We start from the raw sequence: 21,928 nt of genomic DNA on the forward strand, positions 1-21,928 counted from the left end.
TCTATTCTAAAACATCTCAAAATCAGCAATTAGTAGTGATCATAATCATAGCAAGTTATTGTTTGTCATATGCCAAGTAATGTATTAAGTGCACACATGCAAAATCTCAGTCTTCTCCACTGTTTTATTCTCTGCTTCCTGGAATTCAGAGACAGGAGGCCGTATTCAACTACCTTCAGAAATGTTCAAGCTTTTCCTGCTATAATTTCAGACTACAGACAGTTCTCTCCTTTGTCCTCCTTCTCCCCTATCCGACCCTGCTCTCTGTGTGTGTCTCTCTCAAAAGTCAGACAGTTCTTGGTCTGTAGGTCTGTCTTAGGCACAGAGGGATGAATGTCCTAGTCAGAAAACCAGTCAAATATGCTCTGATATGGACTGACTGGATCTTAGCATACAAAATGATTATGTTTAATCTCACATTATAAAAGACTTGTTTTAATTTGATGCATATTTTAGCAGGCACTTCCAGAGAGTCGATGCAAATCATCCCTCATTATCTACAGATAAAAGAAATACTTCTAATCAGCGATCAAGAGCTTCTGCCGTGCCATGTAATGGAGCAGCATTGGAAGTTCTATGTGGAATGTAAGAAGCTATCGTTCTGACGCCTGAAGCTTGGCTTTCTAGGTAGCTTACTTAGCAGTTGCTCTTATAATCACCAGCCCCTCATCTCCATCGTGTAAGTCACATCTTAACCTGCACTATGAGTTATTTCCTGTGATAAGAAAATGGTTGTGTTATGGTCAGTTTAGTGCTTTTTGCCTCTAAAATCAAGACATTTCTGAATAAAACCATAATGAGTCTCCTGCTTTTCTTTTATTGTCATCAACTTAAAACTAATCTTGCATTCAGCACTTCTACCTGTGCATGAGTGACAGTTCCTAGTAGAACAGTGAAGACACAATCAACAGGTAAGTGTCTCTGGGGAAGCCCTGCAATGTCCCCCGTTTACTCTGATGTGTCGCTTAAAATCAAATGTAAAATTACAACGAATTTAAGTTTTATGTAAGATTAGTGTAGGTAGGGCTAAATCTTTGAACAGGGAGCTAACCAAATGTTGACTGGAGATGACTGCTTTTGAAAGTTGAACCTCCTACTTCTACACTGTCGTGAGCATTTGTAAGATACTCAAGAGTTTTGTCAGTTTCCTCAAACTCCTTAATGTTTTGATGACCAGATTATTCTCATCCTTCATTATCTCGGACTCCCTAGTAAGCTTTGGCCTCACGTTCTTATTCTGTCACTTGTCTGCCATTGTGTAGAGAAGTGAACATTGCAATAAAAATCACCAGGAGGCTGGAGAGATGGTTCAGCAGAGTCCTGGTGTCCATGTGTAGCTCACAGCCCTCTATCTATAACTCCTGGGAAACCTGGTGCCCTCTTCTGGCCTCTGTGGGCACTGGGTACATGCACAGGCATGCATGTAGACAAAACACCAATACACACAAAGTAATAATTTATTATTTTTAATCAGTAGAACTTTGGTGAGGGGGAATATAGTATTGGCTTTGAGTATTTGGATGTCTTACTTCAAATGTATACTGTATTTAGAAAATACCTTTAGAATACACATTTGAGAGCTGACTCTGGGAAGCAAGGTTACAGATCTGGACAATTGAGAAGAAAGGAAGGCTATTCCACCCAAAGCTGGAAAAATCTGCCTTGCCATGACTCTTGTCTAAGATCTCTGGGCAGTTTGGAGGGTATTTATAAGATTCTGTCTACTCTGGGGTCTCGGTGAACCTTTTAAGCTTCTGACCCTCAGCCACACACAGGACCTTGAATGTCCATTGATCCAATCTACTTGACCTTTGTGTCCTTTCTGTGAAACTGGTTTTTAAAAATGCACTGCATGTATTCACTATACTATACTGTGTTACATGGGGATATTTTCTACAGTATATATTATACTATACTATACTGTCTTACATGAGGATATTTTCATACAGTATATATTACACTATACTGTGTTACATGGGGATATTTTCTACAGTATATATTACACTATAATATACTGTCTTACATGGGGATATTTTCATACTGTATATATTACACTATACTATACTCTTACATGAGGATATTTTCTACAGTATATATTATACTATACTATACTGTCTTACATGAAGATATTTTCATACAGTATATATTACACTATAATATACTGTCTTACATGAGGATATTTTCTACAGTATATATTATACTATAATATACTGTCTTACATGAGGATATTTTCTACAGTATATATTACACTATAATATACTGTCTTACATGGGGATATTTTCATACAGTATATATCACACATTGAGTATATTCCCTCTTATGCACATCTTTTTCCTTTCTTCCACTTCCCCTCTCCCATTAGTCCCCCTTATCCTAGACAGTCTTGCCACTAGTTTCATATATACATACATGATTTTACCTATTTGAAATATAGGAACTATTCATGAGAGAAAACATGGTATTTGTCTTCCTGAGACTGGCATAATTTCCTTAGCATTATTAATTTTACTTAAACCCACTTACCAGCAAGTGGCGTAAGTTTGGTCTTCATACTGAGAACAATTTCATTGTGTCTCTATGCCACATTTCTTCACCCATTCCTCTGTTGTTGGGCACCTGCTTGCCCTTGTGAAGAGCACTGTGCATTAAGCACTGATGTGCAAGTATTTTCATGACCCATTGGCCTCAGTCTTTCCATTCTCTAGTTCAGCCTTCATTAGTACCAGTGTAGACTGATCCTACAACAGCAGTTCTAGCCAGTTCTTCTTACTGCAGCTTACTGTTGGTTCAGCACTGTGTCATACCAGCCTAATCATTAAATATCTACACTGTCCCCTTTGCTACTACAGGAGTGAAACTATAACAGGTCCCCAGACCTCAGCAGGGCTGACAGTGTGAGAGATGTTCCATCAGGCCTGGGAACCCAGTGCATAGGTAGCAACATCTGCCAACATGAAAACAAAGACCCAATCCACTCAAAGTCCATGGCTCTCAGAAAGGCCCTAAATGTATTGACCTTGCATTATGGCTCCTGAAGTTTCCCTTCTGGCTAACTGTTCTTGCTAACTGAGATATGTCAAGTCAGGGTGTGGATTTGTGCTTGAAAGCCCACCCTGAGAAAGGCTTGGGACTGTACTCAGGTCCCAAGCATCCAGTGTAGTCACAGACTGGCTAATTAAAGTTTTCTGTTGGCCTGAACCCATGTCCAATTGATATTCTCTGGTGGATCCCTCACAACAAAATCTAGGCCAAAATTTTTAATTACCTGTCTAGTCCTAATATAATCTTCCAGTTTCATCTCCCAATAATCTTGTAACTATTAAACATATTTTTGGTCCCTGTTATGAACTGAATTGTGACCCTTGAAATTCATGTGCTAAATCTCTAATCTCCAATTCCTCAATTGTGAGTGTATTTGGAAGATAGGGACTTTAAAGGAAGATAAGGGCCTTGGTTAAGTCAAGATAAAGTCATTAAAGCAGCAGGCTCTGTATGATTCAGTCATCCTGAATCAGAGAAGAGAAGGCTTGGACACATAGGGACACAAGAGATGTAAGAACACAGTAATATCCATTCATCTACAGACAAGCGGCCACATCGGATAAACCACGGTGATGCTGACTGTAGACCAGAATCTTGAGAAATGGTTTAAATCTTGTTTAAAGCCACCTCGTATGTGGGGTTTTCATTATGGTGACCCTAGCAACGAATGCAACCTAACACCCCTCTCCCTTTTCACTGTTTACCCCACCTATCACATTCCTTCTCCGCCTTGTCCAGCATGGCTCCTGGGACTTGGATCTACTGAGGGTGAATGAAGAAAAACAGAAAAGCTGGGGTCTTGTGATCTGGGCTCAGCTGGGAAAGTTTCAGCACCCAAGAAGCTTAGCATGTTTATAGTGCAGAGTTGAACAGAGAGGCAGGATTATTGCAGGGCCAGACAAGGAGGAGGGGTTTCTTGGTATTGTGCTGGTTTGAGTAAGCATGGCCTCCATAGATTCATGTATTGAATGCCCAGCCCATAAGGAGTGGCACTACTGGGAGGTGGGACCTTGTTGGAAGAAGCATGTCACTGTGGGAGAGGGTCTTTAGGGTGATATATGCTCAAGCTATGCCCAGTGTGCTACACAGTCTCTGCCATTTCCTCGCCCCCAGGCGGCAGGGAAGTTTGTCATTCTTCCACAGTTCATGGCCACACCCATATCAACAGCACACATTTCCTCAAAGCTTCACTCGGCTTCCTTCACTCCCTTCACCTCTCTTCCCTGTCCATTTACAGTTCTCATACAGTTTATCATACAGTTATATATGAGGCCACCCTCATATGTGACTTCCTATGTTGCCTCGCCATGACCTCTCAATTCAGGCCCTTAATATTTGGTGCCTGCTGTTCCTAATTTAAGTTTCCATAGTTTGTCTCCCTGAAGCATTTTAAAAGCCTGGTTAAGAATTCAGTCGTGGCTGTATAGTTAGTGTTTCCTAAATAGCTCAGGTACAGCAGGTGCCTAAGCCTGCCCTGTCAGTTACATACTGTGCTTTGAGGTCAGTGACAGGACACCTCAGTGAAGACGGCGAAGTGTCACTCTGACAAGCCACGACGTAGGAACATAGGAATGGCTATGCTTCAGTTGAGCAATGCCACCATTGTTTCTTCTCCAAGCCCCACAGGGATTTTGCTGTTGCAGTCTGAAGAATATCATTAGAAATGAGACAGTTTTCTTCTGATGCACTTCCTTGGGACAGTAGCTTTCCTAAACACTTCATTCACAAGAAAGTTGTGTAACAGTCTGGAAAGATGGCTCAGCAGGGAAACATGCTTGTCAGCAAGCCTGGCAACCTGAGTTACAGGCTTGGCCTGGAGAGTAGGGTACCACGAGTCATTCTCTCAAACACGCATAAACACATTTTAAAAGGTTTTGATTCTTTGTGAATTTCATATCATGTACCTCAATCCCACTCATCTTCCCCCCTCTTCATATCTACTATCTGTCATTACAACTTTGCACTCAAAAGAAAACAAAAACTAAAAACTACAACAGTTAAAAAAAAAAACACTGTGGAAGCTGTGGTGTCTCGTGGTGTGTCACACAATACACCCATTTGTCCAGTCTCACTTGCAAATGTTGATGGCAGTGAGTCATTGGTCTGGTTCGAGGACCCTGGCCTCTGCTACACCATCAATACTGGGTTGTCACTGGGGCTCTTCTAAGATGTCCTGTTGTTGCCCTTTGTCATGGAGATCCTGCAGCTTTGGTTTGTAGGACTGGCCCCTTTGCATACTCCAGCAGTTCACAGATGGCATACATGTTAGTAGGCCAACCTAAGGCCCTGGATCTGAGCCCGGGTAGGGGCTGTAGTTTTCAACCCACCAGCTCTTTCTGTGCCTGAACCCCAAGGGCCTGCTTTGCCCAGGTAAGTGGTGGGGACAGCTCTGTTTTGTGGTAGCAGGCAAGCACCCCTGCTACCAGGGTCCTTTCTCCAGCACTGTTCTGAACCTTCAAGGCCAGCTCTACTATGCTGCCCCAGGTGAGGTGTCAGGCCCACTCTCCTAAGTGCTGTAGCCATTGAGGAAAGGGGCAAGCTCTTCTACTCTCACACCCTTGGGGCCAGCTCTCCCATGCTGCCCAGGCAAGGGTCAGGGTCAGCTCTTCATAGTTCTCAGGCATCAACATGGTCCAGACTGGAGATATCTGCATGGCCTTTGGTAGTAACATGGGCCATGGAAATCAACACAAACCCCTCCTGCTGCCAGGATATGTGCCCAATCATGGCCCTCAGTAGCAATAAGGGTGGGTACCTCCTCATGGCCTCAGGCAACCTAGGCTACTCACATCAGGCTATATTCAGTGCTCAAACCATTCCACTTCTCTCCCAGCTCTCCAACACATGCATGTCCATGGTAGTGGTTTCCCTGGCCGGGGGTCCTCTCTTAGAGAGGTAACACGAAGGTTCTGCTTCTCCCTCTCCCTTCTTTCCACCACATGGTGCTTCTGGGTGTCTTCTGCCCGCCCCTGGAGGGTCTCTGGGTTTCTTCAACAGACGCCCACCACTGCATGGGGGTAGGCAATCCTCTTACACTTAAATAATTTTTTAATTGCTTAAAAAAAAGTTGTGTTTTCCTTGGGCACGGTGAATCACCTAAGTAGGTCACTCTGGAGAAGTGGCATTCATTACCTTGATTTGCTGAAAGAAACACATGCCCACATGTAGGAGAACAGTCAGCTGCAGAAATCACCCACAGGGCCAGTCAGGAAAGGAAGAGGAAGGAAGAAGGGAAGGGAAGGAAGTGCAGTCAGTGGTCTGTGTAAGGGGCTAGAATATGAACTAATATCTTTATTAATGCATTCCAGTTGTTATCACAAGCACTTCTGATGTGTTAACACATGTAACCCTCACCACACTAGATGTACTAAAAGCTATTACTCACTTTAAGATGAGTGATCTGAGGAAAGGCTGAGGTAACTTAGCCCAGAGTTACAGAGCAGCTGCCAAGTGGTAGAAATATCAAAACTGGGAGTCTAGCTTTGGAACTCAGATTGGGTACTGTATGTTTTTTCTCTCTCAGCCTGTTACCTAGTTCAAAATGTATATTAAGATATTGAACGGTGTCAGCCTCATGATGGTGACTCAGGCTCCTGCTACCTACACATTTTAAAGTCAATTTGCTCACTGTGGTAGGGCAAACGGATTCTCTCTGGTAGCCAAGGAAATGCAACAGCCCAGATGCCAGCTCTAACAGAAACACATTGGTGTCTACTATCGAGTCTCTTTATTTTTCTGTCTTGGAAGGCTCTAACCATGACTGAGATGATTTTTGATAGGAGAACTATCTTGCTGCTTTGAATGATTGCATGAACCCATAGGCCCTGGTTTGCAAGGGACTTCGGATTTCTTATCTATTGTGAGCTAATGGCACTTAGCTAACAACATATGGGTTTTTTTTGTTTGTTTGTTTGTTTGCTTGATTCTGCTCAGGGTTTTGCTGTTGTTGTTGCTTTGTTTTTTTCTGTTTACATAGTGCATGTAAAAGCCAAGAACTCTGATTTCATCCAGCTGAAGCCATAGTGTTCTCAAATCTTAAATCTTTTACCACCTAAAGATCAGAATTGGAGGCCATGCCAAGTCAACTTGCCTGACTTCATTCAATCCACAAGTACAGCGATTGTGGTTAACTACTAAATTCCTTAGACATAGCTGTAAGTTTATATTCTTCCATTTATTACTACTTTACCAAGAGATTCTCATTTTGCTTTTGGGATAGGTTGACCTTGAAATCACCATGACTTTGAATATCTGATCCTACTTCTTCCACCCCCCAAGTACTGACATTACACAGTACCACAGCACCCCCATGTATGTGGTGTTGAGGTGGGTGCCAGTAAACACTCCTACCAACAACTGAGCTGTAAGCCCAGCCCTCCCAGGAGTTTTAAGGAAGACCAGCAGGTGCACACTTAAGATGCTATAATGTCAATAAAGTATTTGTAAGTGGCAAAAGCAGTTGATATTTGTGTTTTCAGCACAGAATACCTTAAAGTTCCATGACATCTTGACTGTTTGTCTGAGATATGAAGTTGGGTCATGTCCTTAAAAGCTGAAGGCAGGGAAGTGATAGGGCAAGTTAAGTGGTAAGGCTAGTGGTTGAGCCTAGCCAGTCTCCTACCATCGGACAGCAGAGCTTCCCTGTCCACTTCGACCAACACAGTAACTGTTGTGAAATGAGCCAACAGAACAAACCAAAATATCCCCCCCTCTGTGTGTGTGTGTGCATGTGTGTGTGTGTGTGCATGTGTGTGACCTCAAAAGAAATATACTAGTGATGAAATAGTTGAAGAAAATATTGACCAAATTTCCAAGACGCCATCTCTATGCCACTAAAGATAAGTTCTCAACAATGCAAATCCAGAGAACCCCTCGCCACACGGAGTCCTTGCCCTTTAGAAGCCAAGTAGAATAGTTTGTATGGAGTCCCTCCATCCATATACAGGGCAAGGCCTATCATCCCCACTAGAGTCGCCCCTACCCTTATTTTTCTACACTTCCCCAGAAGGGACTTAGATTCCCCTGCTCTGTCTGTTTCTTTGATAAAATGTTCCATCAGCTTGTTGCTCAGTTCAATAAATAAAGAAAAATCCAGGCAAACATAAAAACATGTGAGACCCTCGACCTAAGGCTAGACTTGCTGTTTATCTGTAGCTGCTTGTCATAGTTGTAGATTTTCACCCCACAAAATCTTTAGAATTTGCCAAGATCTGTTTGTGTAAGTGCTGCTTCACCTCGGTTAGGTTAGACACTGAGATGTGAACACTGGTTCTGGGGGATGGGGGGTTACCATCCTGGCCGGTGGAGGGTCCTGAACACAGATTGTCCAGACCAGTACGTTTTCTACCTGCTCTGATCTGAGGATCTGGTATTCAAGCAGGGCTAGTCAGCTGACTCCTTTGATCCTTGGGACCCTTGATTACAAGACATGGCGATTCTCTAACAGTGCTCTGGAGATTCAGGACGGTCACATGGAACTACTGAAAGGTACTTATTATCCTTTGTGCTCACATTCTAACCCATGTGCCTTCAGCCCTATTTCCTTAAGGTAACTAAATTCTGCAGAAGGATCCTATCAAGTCTCAGAAGGCCAATGGAGAGTCTCCAATACACTCAGGTGAAGCCTATTCAGACATCTAGGAAGGCCCATTCATTTCTCAGCTGGAACTAGTACCACTTTAAGGAGGCTGTGTTTTCCTCAGGTGCTTTCCTCAGAGGGAGAGCAGTGCAGTGGTGGAAAAGCAACATCATTCTGTGTGGGCAGGGAGGCATGGCAGCATTCATGAGCAAACATCCTCCAGAGTGGTGTAACATACTAACTCTATGACTGATCTGTGATTTAACCAAGGTAGGAAACTCCTTTAAGCTTCAGGGTGTTGATCATTAGGCATGGTATTCCCCTCTCTTTTAATACTCAGGACATAGTCCTGAAAGATATAGTCTGAAAGATCTAAGTAGTGAGGGTACTTTTCCCCCCATTCTAGCGATTGAACCCAGGGCCTTGTGAGTCTCACCACTGAGCTGCACTGTCAGCTCAAAGGGTAAAGTGTGTGCTTAATGTATGCAAGGAGGTGCAGTTAAAAAAAATGCTGACATGACCACTCCTTGATATGGTTAGGGGTTTTATTATAAATAAGAGAAAACAGTTGGAGACATCTGGAAGCATCTAGAGCAGAGAGAGAACAAGGTGATTGGGCAAGGCCAGGGCTATGTGTATGAGAGTGAAGGGACAATCACCAGAGATAGGGACTAGAGAACAAAGTGAAAAAGTCAGGAGCTGAAAACAGCAAACTGAGGGGAGCAAGGGTTGTTGTGGGGTGAGTAGCAGTGGGAGAGAAACCTCTGAGCTGGAAGGGAACTTTCAAATGCATAAGTATGCCATGTTCAGTTGAGATCCCTGGAAGGCCTGCTTTTTTCTGAAGGGAATTGGAGGAAGAATGGATCTAAGGGAGAGAAGAGGTTGGGTGTGGTTGAAGGGAGGGGGACTCTATGGTCCGAATGTATTATATGAGAGAGGAATAAATTAAAACAAGGAAGAAAAGTAGAACAAGTACTTGTGCATAAAGTCTGGGAAGCCTGGGGGCTAGCGTGGGCCTTGATAGCTGGTAGGCACCTCAGCTGTATGCTAATTGGAGAGCCACATGTCCCTTTTGCTGGAGGAAAAGGAAATGACTCCCTTTGGTAGGCAAGAGCTGGCTTCACAACCACCAGAAATCCTATTAGTCCAAGTTGAGTTCATTTCTGGATATTTCAACTGCCTTTTGGAGTATGGTAAACTGGAGGTTCCTTTGAATCTGACACTAAATGTTATGATATGCTATTGTGGCAGTGAGTAATTAATTCATGGTGTTCTTACATGTGGTATGGTAAATATTTGCATTCCATCAGCCTCTGCCTTCTGGGGACACTTCAGGTGTGGAATGCTGACAGGCATATACGTTAGCATGTTAGTGGTTCTTCTAGGCTCCGCCCAATAGTTACCTAGTAACAGCCAAGTATGAGAGCCTAGCTTGCTATAAAAAGCCAGTTTGGCCTCTCCCTTGCTCTCTGACCCCTCTCTCTGTGTCCTTCTGTGTCCCCTCTCTTTCTCTGTCTCTATTCCCTTCTCAACCCCCTTCTCATGCCCCAAATAAATTTCATTTTATACTACACCCATCATATGGCTGGTGGGGGTGGGGGTGCCTCAGCACAAGGCCGCTAAGGCACCCCTCCTGACACATCATACCAAGTTTTACAAACACCAATATTCTTGACCCCCTTAACTATTGCTTCTTTCCTTCAAGGAAATGGTTGGACCAGTACTGCTTTAGGATTAAACCCCCTAGTGGTATCCTAGCCACTCTCCCACCGCTGTTATTTGGCCCATGGATGGTCATTTGGCCCCAGTTTAACACAGGCCTTCATTTGTAGCCAGAGTTTCTTTGAAGGCAGCAGGCACCTCAGTTTATACCTCTTTGCATCCTCAGCTCACGCAGTATATTATTAACTGACTTTTGTGAACTGTACCAGGTTAGTATTTTCCCCAACTTCAAGGCCACTTGAACCTTGTAAGTGGACCATCACCTGGAAAGAGAGCATGCACAGATACAATCCAGTTAACATGGGGTCATATTGGATTAGAGTGGGCTCTAAATCCAGTGCCTGCTACCCTTAAAGCAAGGAGGAATCTGGAAACAGAAGAAGAAGCAGGACAGAAGGCCAGAGTACAGTGGGGGCACCGTAGGAGTGATAGAGCTCCAATCCAAGCACCAGCAAGGATTGCTGGCCACCAGGAGGAGGCAGAGGACTCTCTACCTAGAACCTTCAGAGGAGTCACACCCCTGCCTATAAAACACTTGTGGATTGTTAAGGTTCCTCATTGTAGGGATGCTGCATATGAGATACTGAAGGGATGTCCTTGGAGGGTCACAATCTAGCCTTGAGCAATTTACTTTCAGAAGATCTGGAGAAACCGCATGGCTTTGAGAGAACAAGGACAGTCATTGACGTCCACTGATGGCGAGAAAGATAACACTGGGCATAATCTGGGTAGAGGTAATAACGATCCAAGAATATGAGGTTGAAGATGTCTTCTAAAGGTGTGATGGCTAATTGTGGTTATCAATTTGACAGTCCTACAAAGAAGGAGCCTCAATTGAGGGAATGGACATGTTCAAAATAATAAAACAGACATGTGGGAGGGAACATGTGGGTGTTTCCTAGTCCACCAGCCACCAACTGGAGGCTCCTTGACTTGAGCTGGGGCTTGTGATGGCTGCTGGTTCCTATGAACTCCAGACTGGCCTAGGTTCTTCTGTGGTGAAAGGCACACACGACAGACCACAAAGTCTACATTCTGGCTTTCCCCTTCCCGACAACGCACCCCCCCACACACACACCCCAATTACTGATTCCTACTTCTTAGTCGAAAAATCAGAAAAAGAGACCTTCCCCTTCATAAGGCTGTAGAGATCTATTTAAACTGCATTAATCCTTAGAACAGCGCACAGCATGGAGGATGATTTGAAGCATTTTTTTCCCTCTAGATCTCATGCATATATGATGCCAACTTGGAAAGGAGAATTATGGAGCTAATGTAATGACATTTCCAGAGAATAGAGGTCCCTGGAGATGGCAAAGCCAGCCCCCATTTGCCTCTCAATAAGTTTGTAAAATGGGCATGAAAACACGTGCACACTGGACGTTTTTTAAAGCCAATGTAGGGAAACGGGCTCCCTGCTGAGATGGTCAGACCCTGGAATTGACTGAATCCGGATTCTGGGTCCTACCCAGCTCCTCACTAGCTCGCCAAGCCTGCTGCAGCCTTTCAGTCCGTTTTAAAAGATGGAACAGAGTAAGTAAACAAGCCAACTGCGAGGGACTTGCTTAGTGCTACTCTTGTCCTGCAGGCAGATCCCAGGAAGTCTCCCACTCCCACCCCCTGGGAAGACCCTTCGAGGTGAAACTCTTAGACACTTACAGTGCTTGCTTTACAACATGCGCAAACACGAGGCCCCTTGACAAGTACCCCAGGAGTCAGATGCTGTCCACTGGGCGGGTGCCTTTTTTCCAGCAGTCTTTCTGAGAATTCCAGCCCGGCCGGCCGGATGCAGCATCACCCCCTGCCATCCTCACCCGCGCCGAAGGGGAAAAAGGAAGCGCATTCCGCATATAGGCACTGATTAAAACGCAACTTTGTACCCTAATTAGTCTCAACACTCCACCTTCCCACGCCGCTGATAACGCCTCGCCAGGCAGCGCAGGCTGATGCTGGCCTCACCCTGGAGAGCCCGCTGCATCCGACCAACAGTGAGTCCTGCTGCCCGCAAGCCGGGCGTGGGGGGGGGGGGTGAGGGGGGGGCGGACAGCCCGGAATAGCAGACGTGAGTTGCTTTGTCACCGCCCTCTCGGGGACTTTGGGCAAATCACTTAGCAATCCTTTCCCTTCGATGCCTGGTTGTGTCTTGCGGGCGGGGCAGCTGCAGAGAAGCCGGTAGCCGGACCGGAGAGCTGCGCGACCTGCCGGCGTGCGCGCCACGAAACTTCGGTCCCCAGCGAGGTGCGGGGACCCCCTGCGGGAGCACGGTGGCGCTCCCCTTCATTCTCCGGCGTCACCGGGGGGCCTCGGCGCTGTCTCACTTCTGGCCGGGAAAGAGCGACTTCGGGACAGTGCGTGTGGCCGTGGAGCCTGGGAGCACCAGGGTGGCGCAACGGCGGGGACCTCCGGCCCGGGGCTCCCAGTTCCCCGGTAGGTCCGCTTAGCCACGTAGGCAACCGAGGGGCGCTGGGCGGCCGCGTGCGACTCCTCTCCTGCCCGCTACTGTCGCTTTCCCTCGGTGGAAACTTGAACTCCGTGTCTCTGTAGCTATGGGGCGGGGGCGGCGCGATCCGGAACTAATTGGATCTAGGCTTCTTAGCGGCGGAGCCCACGGGTCCCAGGGAGGTGGAGAGGACAGCGGGGCGACCGCAGTGAGCGCCCGGCAGATGCCGCCGCTTCGCAGCTCCACGCAGTAGCCGAGTCGTGAGTGGGATCCCGCGAAGTTCCCAGGTCCCGCGTGGGAGGCCTCCCCGGCTTCGGCTCCACGCGGGATTTCTCCAAAGAGTGTCGAAGACAGAGGTTCTGGGAGAATCAAGTTTCAGGTCGCGTGTCCCAGCTCGTGGCTTCTGCAGGGACAAGCTTCTTGCGTTTTAAGGTCAAGTTTTCCTGCGGCAGAGCCCGCCAGAAACCGTCCCCCGCAGTGAAGTGGCGGCGTCTCCCCTGAAGACTGAGAATCTCTGGGGAACCCCAGCTTAAGGGAAGGGACCGCAGAGACCCCTTACGCACGTGGGCGTGCCTCCAAGGTGAGCGTGGTGTGAGAATGAAAGCGCCAAACTTCCAGGTAGGGGTTGGAAATCCTGAGTGTTGTTCCAGTGCTGGGCAAGTGGAGGGGGTGATACCAGTTTGGGGGCCCATAACCCACACCTTTTTTTAACCTTTAAAACTTAAGAGCAATAAACACGAAGAGTAAAAGAGCTGGAACAATACTGAGTCTCTTGTGTGACTGAGGCAGAGAAATCGCCTTTTAAAAATCTTATACCCGTAAAACATGCCCTTGTTATTTATTAAGCCTAAATCTAGAAACTAATAGTCTGTTTTGACAGCTTTCGTTAATAGTGCTTGGAAGAAGTAAGATCTTTAAAAGTGAGTTATTGAGGAGAACTGTCTGTGTTGCACTAAGTATTCAGATCTATGAGAAAGGCTGGGCTTGAGTGTTACTGAATTATCTTTTACTGGTGTTAGAGAGATGGACAGAGGTGTGTGGCACCGGAAAGACAGGAAGAAGAACTCTTGGGAAGGTGTGCATACTCTTTCCTTTTAGAGCCGTTTGCTAAATACTGAACGTGCGCTGCATATGCATTTGCGGGTAAGGCCAGCTGAAAATAGTGGCCGAGTAAACGCCTCGAAGAAGGAGCTGGGGAGGCTGTGTATGACACTGCCTTCTCTGCCCTGACCTGAGGAGAAATGCGTGATGGGAATGACCTGGTTCCCTGGGGCTTATCATTAGCACTACATAGTGTGAGTTCAGCTGAATAACCTTCAGAGATTTTCCTTAGAATTGTGCAGCAGGAACACCACCTGGAGACAATACAGTTGAGCAACCCAGGGTCCAAAAGTCAGCTGGACAAATCAATGTGTTACGTGATTACAGTGAGCTGGGCCCTTGCTGCAGGGCACAGATGGGCTGAAGCTCACCTTTATGGGGTGCAAGCCCCTTACTAGAGAACAGAAGGTGAACTAAGGATTAGTGGGGACAGTTTAAACTGAGGGAGTAAAGAAACCAGCGTGTGGTAAGGCAGAGGACAACAGGAGTGGTCAGGGTTAGGGGAGTCCCACCCACCGAGCCTGAGAGGACAATGGAGAAGGTGTGACTGGGGAATGGTGGGAGGTGGGGCCAGTGACAACGTGGGCGGGTCTTTGAAACAACCTCACACCTGCGAGTATCCTCTTATGGTTGTGATTAAAAGTAAAAGTAGCCAGGTGCAGGTGCACGAGGCTCCCAGGCCTAGTTGCTTGGGAGCCTGATGTAGGAGAGAATCTCTTGAGCCCAAACAATAAGCACTCACCCTGGCTGCTGCCCAGAGAATGGCGTAGAGTGTGCAGTGGAGATGGTTAGGGGCGTGGACTGGAGGCATGCCGTAGAAGTCATTTGCAGAGGACGTGAGTGCAGAAAGGTTCCATACGTTTGGGTGCCGCTATTCCTAGAAACAGGGAGCACTGGAGTTGGAGCAGTAGAAAGGAAGAACACATTGGGTTCTGTTGAGTCTAAGAGATCTTGAGGCTCCCAGGGAGAAGTATCCCCTGTGGCCAATAGAGCTGCCCTGGGTGCTTTTCCACCTGCAACAGGATGAGGTGTGAAGAGGAGGGAGTGGGCATTGGGAGGTGGGAAAAAGTGGATCAAGCACAGAGTTTGAGAGAGGTGGTGGCCAGGACTGATGGCTGCTTCCAGGGTGAGAGGAAGCCGGAGGAATGTCCTTTTATGGCTATTTCAATGTGAATGACAAGGAGCCAGTGGAAGGAGAAGACTTTCAGAAGAGTAGGAATTCCTCCCTTGGGATAGCAAGTTAAAAAAGTTTGTTGCTGCTGGTGGTGGTAATTTGATGGCAAAGCTTTACAGATACAGTGTTTTGAATCGAGTATGGCTACAGTTTTGCTTTGTAGATGACACGAGTTTAATGATGGCAGGAATACAGAGGGTGATCTCAGGCCACAGTGCACTTGGATTAGAGACAAACACAGCCCCTGCAGCGAGGAGGCTCTCTGACCGCTTGTTTCTTGGTGCTGCGACTTCCAATGCTTGCATCCTTGCTTAGGTTGCCTGGCCTTAGGTTGTGGCTTGTCCTGGTCTCTGAAGTGACCCTACAGCTAAGGGTCACTTCTTCATGGACTGTTTGCAAAGATTTCATGTTCCCATGTGTATAGACTGTGTGTGTGTGTGTGTGTGTGTGTGTGTGTGTGTGTGTGTGTGTGGTGTTGCCTGGCATACAGCAGACACCAAGCCCTATGCTGTTGATTTGAATATAATAATAATATAATTTCTGTGTGTCATATCTGTCATTTCCAAAATACATAGTCTATTGAGACCTGGAGAATATTGAGATGGCAAAGGACCATGGAACCAACAAGAAGCAAGTTAAAGCCGGAATCACCTTTGGATAACTTCTGAGTAAGGGCTGCCCTCCGTACCATGTCAGTGTCAGGTGCTGAATGTGGCTGGAGACGAAAATAAGAGAATCTGAGCCATACACGTTACCCTCACCTGGAATTCCAAGATGGGGGAGGCTGAGGCAGGAGAATTCATGACCAGCTTGGGCTACATAGATCCAGAATACTCCTGTAGGAAGAGGAAGAGGAAGAAGAAGAGGAGGAGGGAGGAAGAAGGAAGGAAGGATCCACGGCTTGCCCTCGTGTGGGGAGGCAGAACAGGTATCATCAGTTTTAGTGGGGCTTACAGACTTGGCCTGAGCTGTCTGGAGACAAATGTCTGGCAGTGTTCTGCATTGCTTTGCATGCCATTGGATATGCATTCCTGTAGGCTGGTAATTTTCCTTGCAGGGTCTAAAGTCTGAAACCTAAAAGATAAGAGGAAAAACAAGATTAAGCTGGAACTGAATGCAGCTGTCGTGTCCTAATAGCCAGGAATTGTGAGCTCTGTGTGGATTTCTGGGGGGATAGGGTTAGGTGTGTATTTACTCTTTCCGAAGGTGGGGAAGCTAGCTAACATTTGATAGAAGCAGGCCACTCCTTAATATGTTTGAAACTTGTTCTGCTGAACACGTAGTGAGAAAATATAGAAAATGGAGAAGAGCAGAGGGAAGCTAGGTTCTGTAAAATGCCAGAAAGCAGTGTTAAGAGGCTGAGCAGACAGAGCCTAAGGCGGTCAGAAGGGAAAGGCTGGACCTCTACCAAGCAGTCTGGACTTTTAGAAAATGTACAATCTTAGACACAAATGTGTGAGGGTTCTGCTGGGTCTGGTGGTGCACGCCTTTAATCCCAGCACTTGGGAAGCAGAGGCAAGTGGATCTCTGTGTCTCTGTGTTTGAGGCCAGCCTGGTCTACAGAGTGAGTTCCAGGACATCCAGGGCTACACAGAAACTGTCAAAAAAAAATGTATAAGATTTTAAAACTAATAAATTTCCCCAAAATTTGGGTTTACTAGGAAACAGGCCATTATGCTTTAGGAAAATATTAGGGATGTGGAGGTATCAAAAACCAGGCAGCCTATATGGTGCACGCATGCAATCCTAGCATATAGAACTTGGAAGATGACCAGTTCAAGATAATCTGTAGCTGAGTAGGCTAGCCTAGAGTATATTAAACTGTATAAGTAAGTTAGTTCATTAACTAGATAATTAATTAGAATGGTAAAGCAAATAAGCAGCCCGAGAAACATATGATAGTTTTGTTGGTTAGTAGTGTTCCTGTGTGTCCCTACGTCAATTGCTTCATTACTATCTGGGAACTTAGAAGCACTGCTTCTGAGACCACCCGCCCACCAGCCGCCCAGGGGGCCGTGTGAGAACCCTGGAGATGCTGGGCCCAGCCAGCAGCTCTCATACATCCTCTAGACCCTCCAAGAGGAGCAGCTTTTGATCCTCCTGTTTTGTTCATTGGCTCCCCACCTTCCAGTTTCCCTGTGAGGGGCTGAACTGAGAGACACCCAGCCACTGCACGGGTTGTCTGCCAGCCATCCCTTCCTGGTGGCTGGGTCTAACCCAGGACAAATGCTTTGCTCAGAGTGCCTAGGGCTTCAGCCTCCTGTGGCCCTGTGGTTCTCAGCCATCCAGGGCAGTGGCGGCTTTGTACCACTGCCTTTTTCTTTTTCTCTTTTGGCAACCTCCTTCTGAACAGTGACTTGCCAAGTGCAGTCAGCCAAAACGAAGAAGCATTCTCCATGGACGCCCCTGCAGTGAGCATGGTCAGCAGTGGGCGGGCAGTTGATGTCTGGGTCCAGTGCATTCACTCTGCATTTAGATGTCATCATTCCGGATCCGAGTGTGACAAAACTATCTGGCCAGTTGGGTCATTAAGGTCCAGGCCAATGAATTAATGACATGTGAGTTTCTTTGTTAGTGGCCCTTCTCAAAGCTAATGAGGCATAAAACTGGGGCCTCTTTTGTAGTTCTGCGGAGCCAGCGTGAGAAGAATGACCCTGGTCTGTGGTTCCTGGCAGTGGTCGCCTTTGAGTCTCTGCTATTCTAAAAGTCCTCTTTTAGCATCAGTCCTGCTTATGTAACCCTATCCCTCTGCACACTGTTACAGTGGTCAGCAACCGCCCGTGAGAGTGGCTTGCTTTTCTTGCGGGTGTTTGTATCATTGGCTTGGGGCCTGGGGGGGAGGGGCGGGCGTAGGTGACACAAAAGTGAATTCAGGAAGTAAAATTTGTACATTAGAATTCCTTTCCACTTCATTTCTGTTTCCTGCTAGAGTCCCCTGGGTAGGGGGTGGGAGGGAGGGTGGAGGGTGGTGGGGTTTGTTTATTCTCTTAGGGTTAATTGCAATACCTAAAGATTGATGCCAAATACCTGAGAACGATCCATAATCTATGGATAGATGCAATGAGTCCTACGGGGCAGAGGAACTCTCATAAGAAAAGGGAGACTAGAGATGAAGTCAATGGAAACCTGACAGTCTGTTACCAACTGTGAGAATGGGCCTTGCCTCAGGAGGGGGGTGGAGAAGGAAAACACCCAGGAAGAAAAAGGCAAGCTCTGCAGGGGCTCATTTTGTGTGAGAACTCTGCCTCTTAATTAAAAAAAAAAGTAATTTTATTCCGTGTTATGAATGCCTACATGCACGTATGTACCACACGCATGCCTGCTGCACTCAGACCCCCGCAACTGTAGTTATGGGTGCTTACACACCACCATGCAGGTGCCAGGAACTGAACCCAGATCCTCTGCAAGAGCAGCCAGTGCTCTTCACCCCTGAGCCATCTCTTCAGGCCCCTGTCTCCTTTTAAAGCTGCGAAGGCTGGAGCGATCTCGTTCCTGATTGCCAACGGTATTGGTCAGAAAGAGGGTGACCTTTTTGATGGCAGCATATTGTGTCCTGAACGTGATTACACTACACTGCACCACACTGCACTACACCACACTGCACTACACCGCACTGTACTATACCGCACTGCACTACACCGCACTGCACTGCACCGCACTACATTGCACTGCACCGCACTGCACTGCACTGCACTATACTGCACTGCACTGCCCTACACCACACCACACTGCACTACACCACACTGCACTACACCGCACTGCACTACACCGCACTGCACTGCACCGCACTACACTGCACTACACCGCACTGCACTGCACCGCACTACACTGCACTACACCGCACTGCACTGCACCACACTGCACCGCACTGCACCGCACTGCACTGCACTACACCACACCGCACTGCACTACACCACACTGCACTACACTACACCACACCACACTGCACTACACTATACTACACTGCACTACACTATACTACACTATACTGCACTACACTATACTACACTACACTACACTGCACTACACTATACTACACTGCACTACACTACACTACACTGCACTACACTATACTACACTACACTATACTACACTACACTGCACTACACTATACTGCACTACACTATACTACACTACACTGCACTACACTATACTACACTATACTATACTACACTACACTGCACTGCACTACACTATACTACACTACACTGCACTATACTATACTACACTACACTGCACTACACTATACTACACTATACTACACTACACTGCACTACACCACACCATACTACACTACACCGCACTACACTACACCGCACTACACTACACCGCACTGCACCATACTATACTACACTACACTGCACTGCACCACACTACACTACACTGCACCGTACTACACTACACTGCACTGTACTGCACTGCACTACACTCAGATTTCCTTTTGCTTTCTCTCGGTCCAGCTTTTCTTCCCCTTCTGATTTAGTTAAAGAGAAACTAAATGTGATTGTCCTCCTGACCAAGATCTAATTGTGCTTAGGCGTGACCCACCAGCCTGTCTCATTGTGGGTGGGTTTTGCTGTATGGGAACTGTGGTGACAGGCCAGTGACGTGTAGGTAGTCAAAGAAATCAAGACAAAACAAAACAAAGAGTCAGGACTGGAGTTTATTAGATACACTCTAGTGTAGCTACAGCGAGCTAAAACACCTGCCCAAAGGCATTGTGGGTAGGGGGTTCTACTCAGACAGCATGTCAGTGTTACTGGGCCCTAGTTATTTAGGGCTTATCCGATATCAGTGTGGGGCTCTTATCTGGCTAGGCAGATGTGTCATTATTTTGCTGAGAAATAAGTTTCCTCATGTGAGTTAAGTCTCTATGGGATTGGCTATCTGTGCAGTGCAGCATGAGTCACTAAGGGTCAAACTCCTGATGGGCTGAGCTGCTCATTAAAGCCTGGAATACTCTGCCTTTCCTTGCCTTGCCTTGCCTTGCCTTGTGAAATGGATTGCAGCTAATGTACTTGCCGAAGTTAACTGTTTCCAGTCCTGCACAGAATCAGCAGGGTTCTTGCTCTGAGCCCCAACCTGGATTGAGAAAGCAGCCTTGTTCAGTGGTTAGAAGAGTTTGGTATAGCCATCCATCCCAGAAATATGTACACAGCCTAGGCGTGTCTCCAAGGGATCAGTAAGCCTTTCTACTTCTCCTACTGATCTACAAGATGGAGAAGACCCGGGACTGGGCAGCACATAGAGGTGGCAGTGGAGAAGCACTCTGGCAGGCCCGTAGCAATGGCCCCAGAAGAGCGCCAGCTCTTCTCCCATCCTGCCACTCGCCTGTTTGAATATCTGAAAAATCGGGGCCACCCCTGCTTTCCATCTTGGCAGAGTAAAGAACTGGCTCTGTGTAGCCACCATGGTCTACCAGGTACCTTCTGCAGTAGCCTTCCCAGCCATCATCCTGCCCTCCCTCAGCTGCCAGATTCAGAGACTTGCAGCAGATGGATCAGGAGAAAGACGTGGGATGACACACAGAATGGCCATGAGTTAGGCTGCATGAGGAAGGTGACTGGGATGATAAGGAGTCTGCACAGCTGAAGGAAGGAGTATGGGATGGGACAAGAGAGCCCAAGAAATGATCGTAAGAGAGCCATCACCATAGCAAGGAAAGAAGCCCATGTGTCTTAGTCAGGGTTTCCACTGCTGTGAACAGACACCATGACCAGGGCAATTCTTATAAGGTCAACATTTAATTGGGGCTGGCTTACAGGTTCAGAGGTTCAGTCCATTATCATCAAGGGAGGAACATGACACCAGAGAAGGAGCTGAGAGTTCTGTATCTTGATCCAACTGCAGCCAGGAAAGGACTATTGTCCCTGGGCAGCTAAGAGGAGGGTCTCAAAGCCCACCACCACAGTGGCACACTTCCTCCATACCTACTCCAACAAGGCCACACCTCCTAATAGTGCCCCTCACTGAGACAACAAGCATATTCAAACCATGAAAGAGACATTTCCAAATGCTAGCTACCCACTTGTCTAAGACATTGTCTTTCTACGCACTGTGACAATGGGCCCTCATCAGCCACTCAACTGAATTAAGGAGGTTGTCTGAACTGGTGAAATAGGGGTATCTCCAGATTGGACTGACCTGTGGGGCAATGACATATTTTCAATCAAACCTCCTTTCCATCAAACCTCCCAGAGACAGGATCCCTGTTCCCCTTCTTTCCAAACAAGTACAGCTCTTGTACTGTGTCTGTACTTGCCAGACTCCAGCTTCTTGGGCTTTCTAATGTGAATGCAATACCAGCAACTCTCCAGGGAGCTTCTGGCTTCAGTGCCAGGCCTGGACTGTTGCAGCGCTCAGCTTCCAGGACTGGGAGGCTCCCAGGCTGTCTGCCACTCCAACGTGAAAAAAGCCATCATTAACTCCACTCCCACTGTGTATGCCAATTTTATATCACACTTTTTATACATCATGTATGTGTGTGTGTGATTGTATATGTGAATGTGTGTGGGTGCGTGTGTGTGTACATGTGTGTGCATGTACCCATGTGCATGTATGTGTTCTGTTTTTCTAGAGAACCCTGCCCATTAGTCACTGAAGACCTCAATTCCATTTCTGTTTCCTCAAAGCCTCACCGTGTTCAGTGTGTCTATATGGTGCTTCCAACCACGAGGCAGACACATAGTACGTATTTCTTGGATGGATGGGCAATGAAATTTCTTGTTTCTTGAAGAGCTAGAGTAGCAATTGGCAATTGGTTACTGCCAGGTGACAGAAGGTTAGTTTTAAGACTGTGGCCCTTGGTAATTCTGCCACACTTCAGCAGAAAAACCACTGATCCAGGAATATATGAGCAGCACATAGGAGA

At 46.8% G+C, this 21,928-nt stretch overlaps 2 protein-coding genes across 12 annotated transcripts in view; both read left to right on the forward strand.

Moving 5' to 3' along the window:
* Positions 1 to 12,078, forward strand: part of Ankrd31 (ankyrin repeat domain 31) — a 193,740-nt gene extending 181,662 nt beyond the window's left edge. For 6 of the 8 annotated variants that reach the window (XM_063282676.1, XM_039103463.2, XM_063282675.1 and 3 more), the window contains one exon: positions 457 to 12,078. In XM_063282676.1, the coding sequence (XP_063138746.1) occupies positions 457 to 605 (149 nt within the window). In that variant the 3' untranslated portion in view covers positions 606 to 12,078. The remainder of the gene's footprint in view (positions 1 to 456) is intronic. The other 2 variants (XM_039103464.2, XM_063282679.1) reach the window with 1 other exon arrangement.
* A 322-nt stretch (positions 12,079 to 12,400) lies between these two features.
* Gcnt4 (glucosaminyl (N-acetyl) transferase 4) overlaps positions 12,401 to 21,928 on the forward strand; it is a 29,765-nt gene continuing 20,237 nt past the window's right edge. The window contains exons 1-2 of one of the 4 annotated variants that reach the window (XM_039103468.2): positions 12,401 to 13,362; positions 15,633 to 15,985. The gene's annotated coding sequence lies outside the window, so the exon portion shown is untranslated. Of the gene's footprint in view, positions 13,401 to 15,632; positions 15,986 to 21,928 lie in introns of all 4 variants that reach the window. The other 3 variants (XM_039103467.2, XM_039103469.2, NM_001399789.1) reach the window with 3 other exon arrangements.

Source organism: Rattus norvegicus, chromosome 2 (genome assembly GCF_036323735.1).
Source record: "Rattus norvegicus strain BN/NHsdMcwi chromosome 2, GRCr8, whole genome shotgun sequence".
In the NCBI taxonomy this organism is placed as follows: domain Eukaryota; kingdom Metazoa; phylum Chordata; class Mammalia; order Rodentia; family Muridae; genus Rattus; species Rattus norvegicus.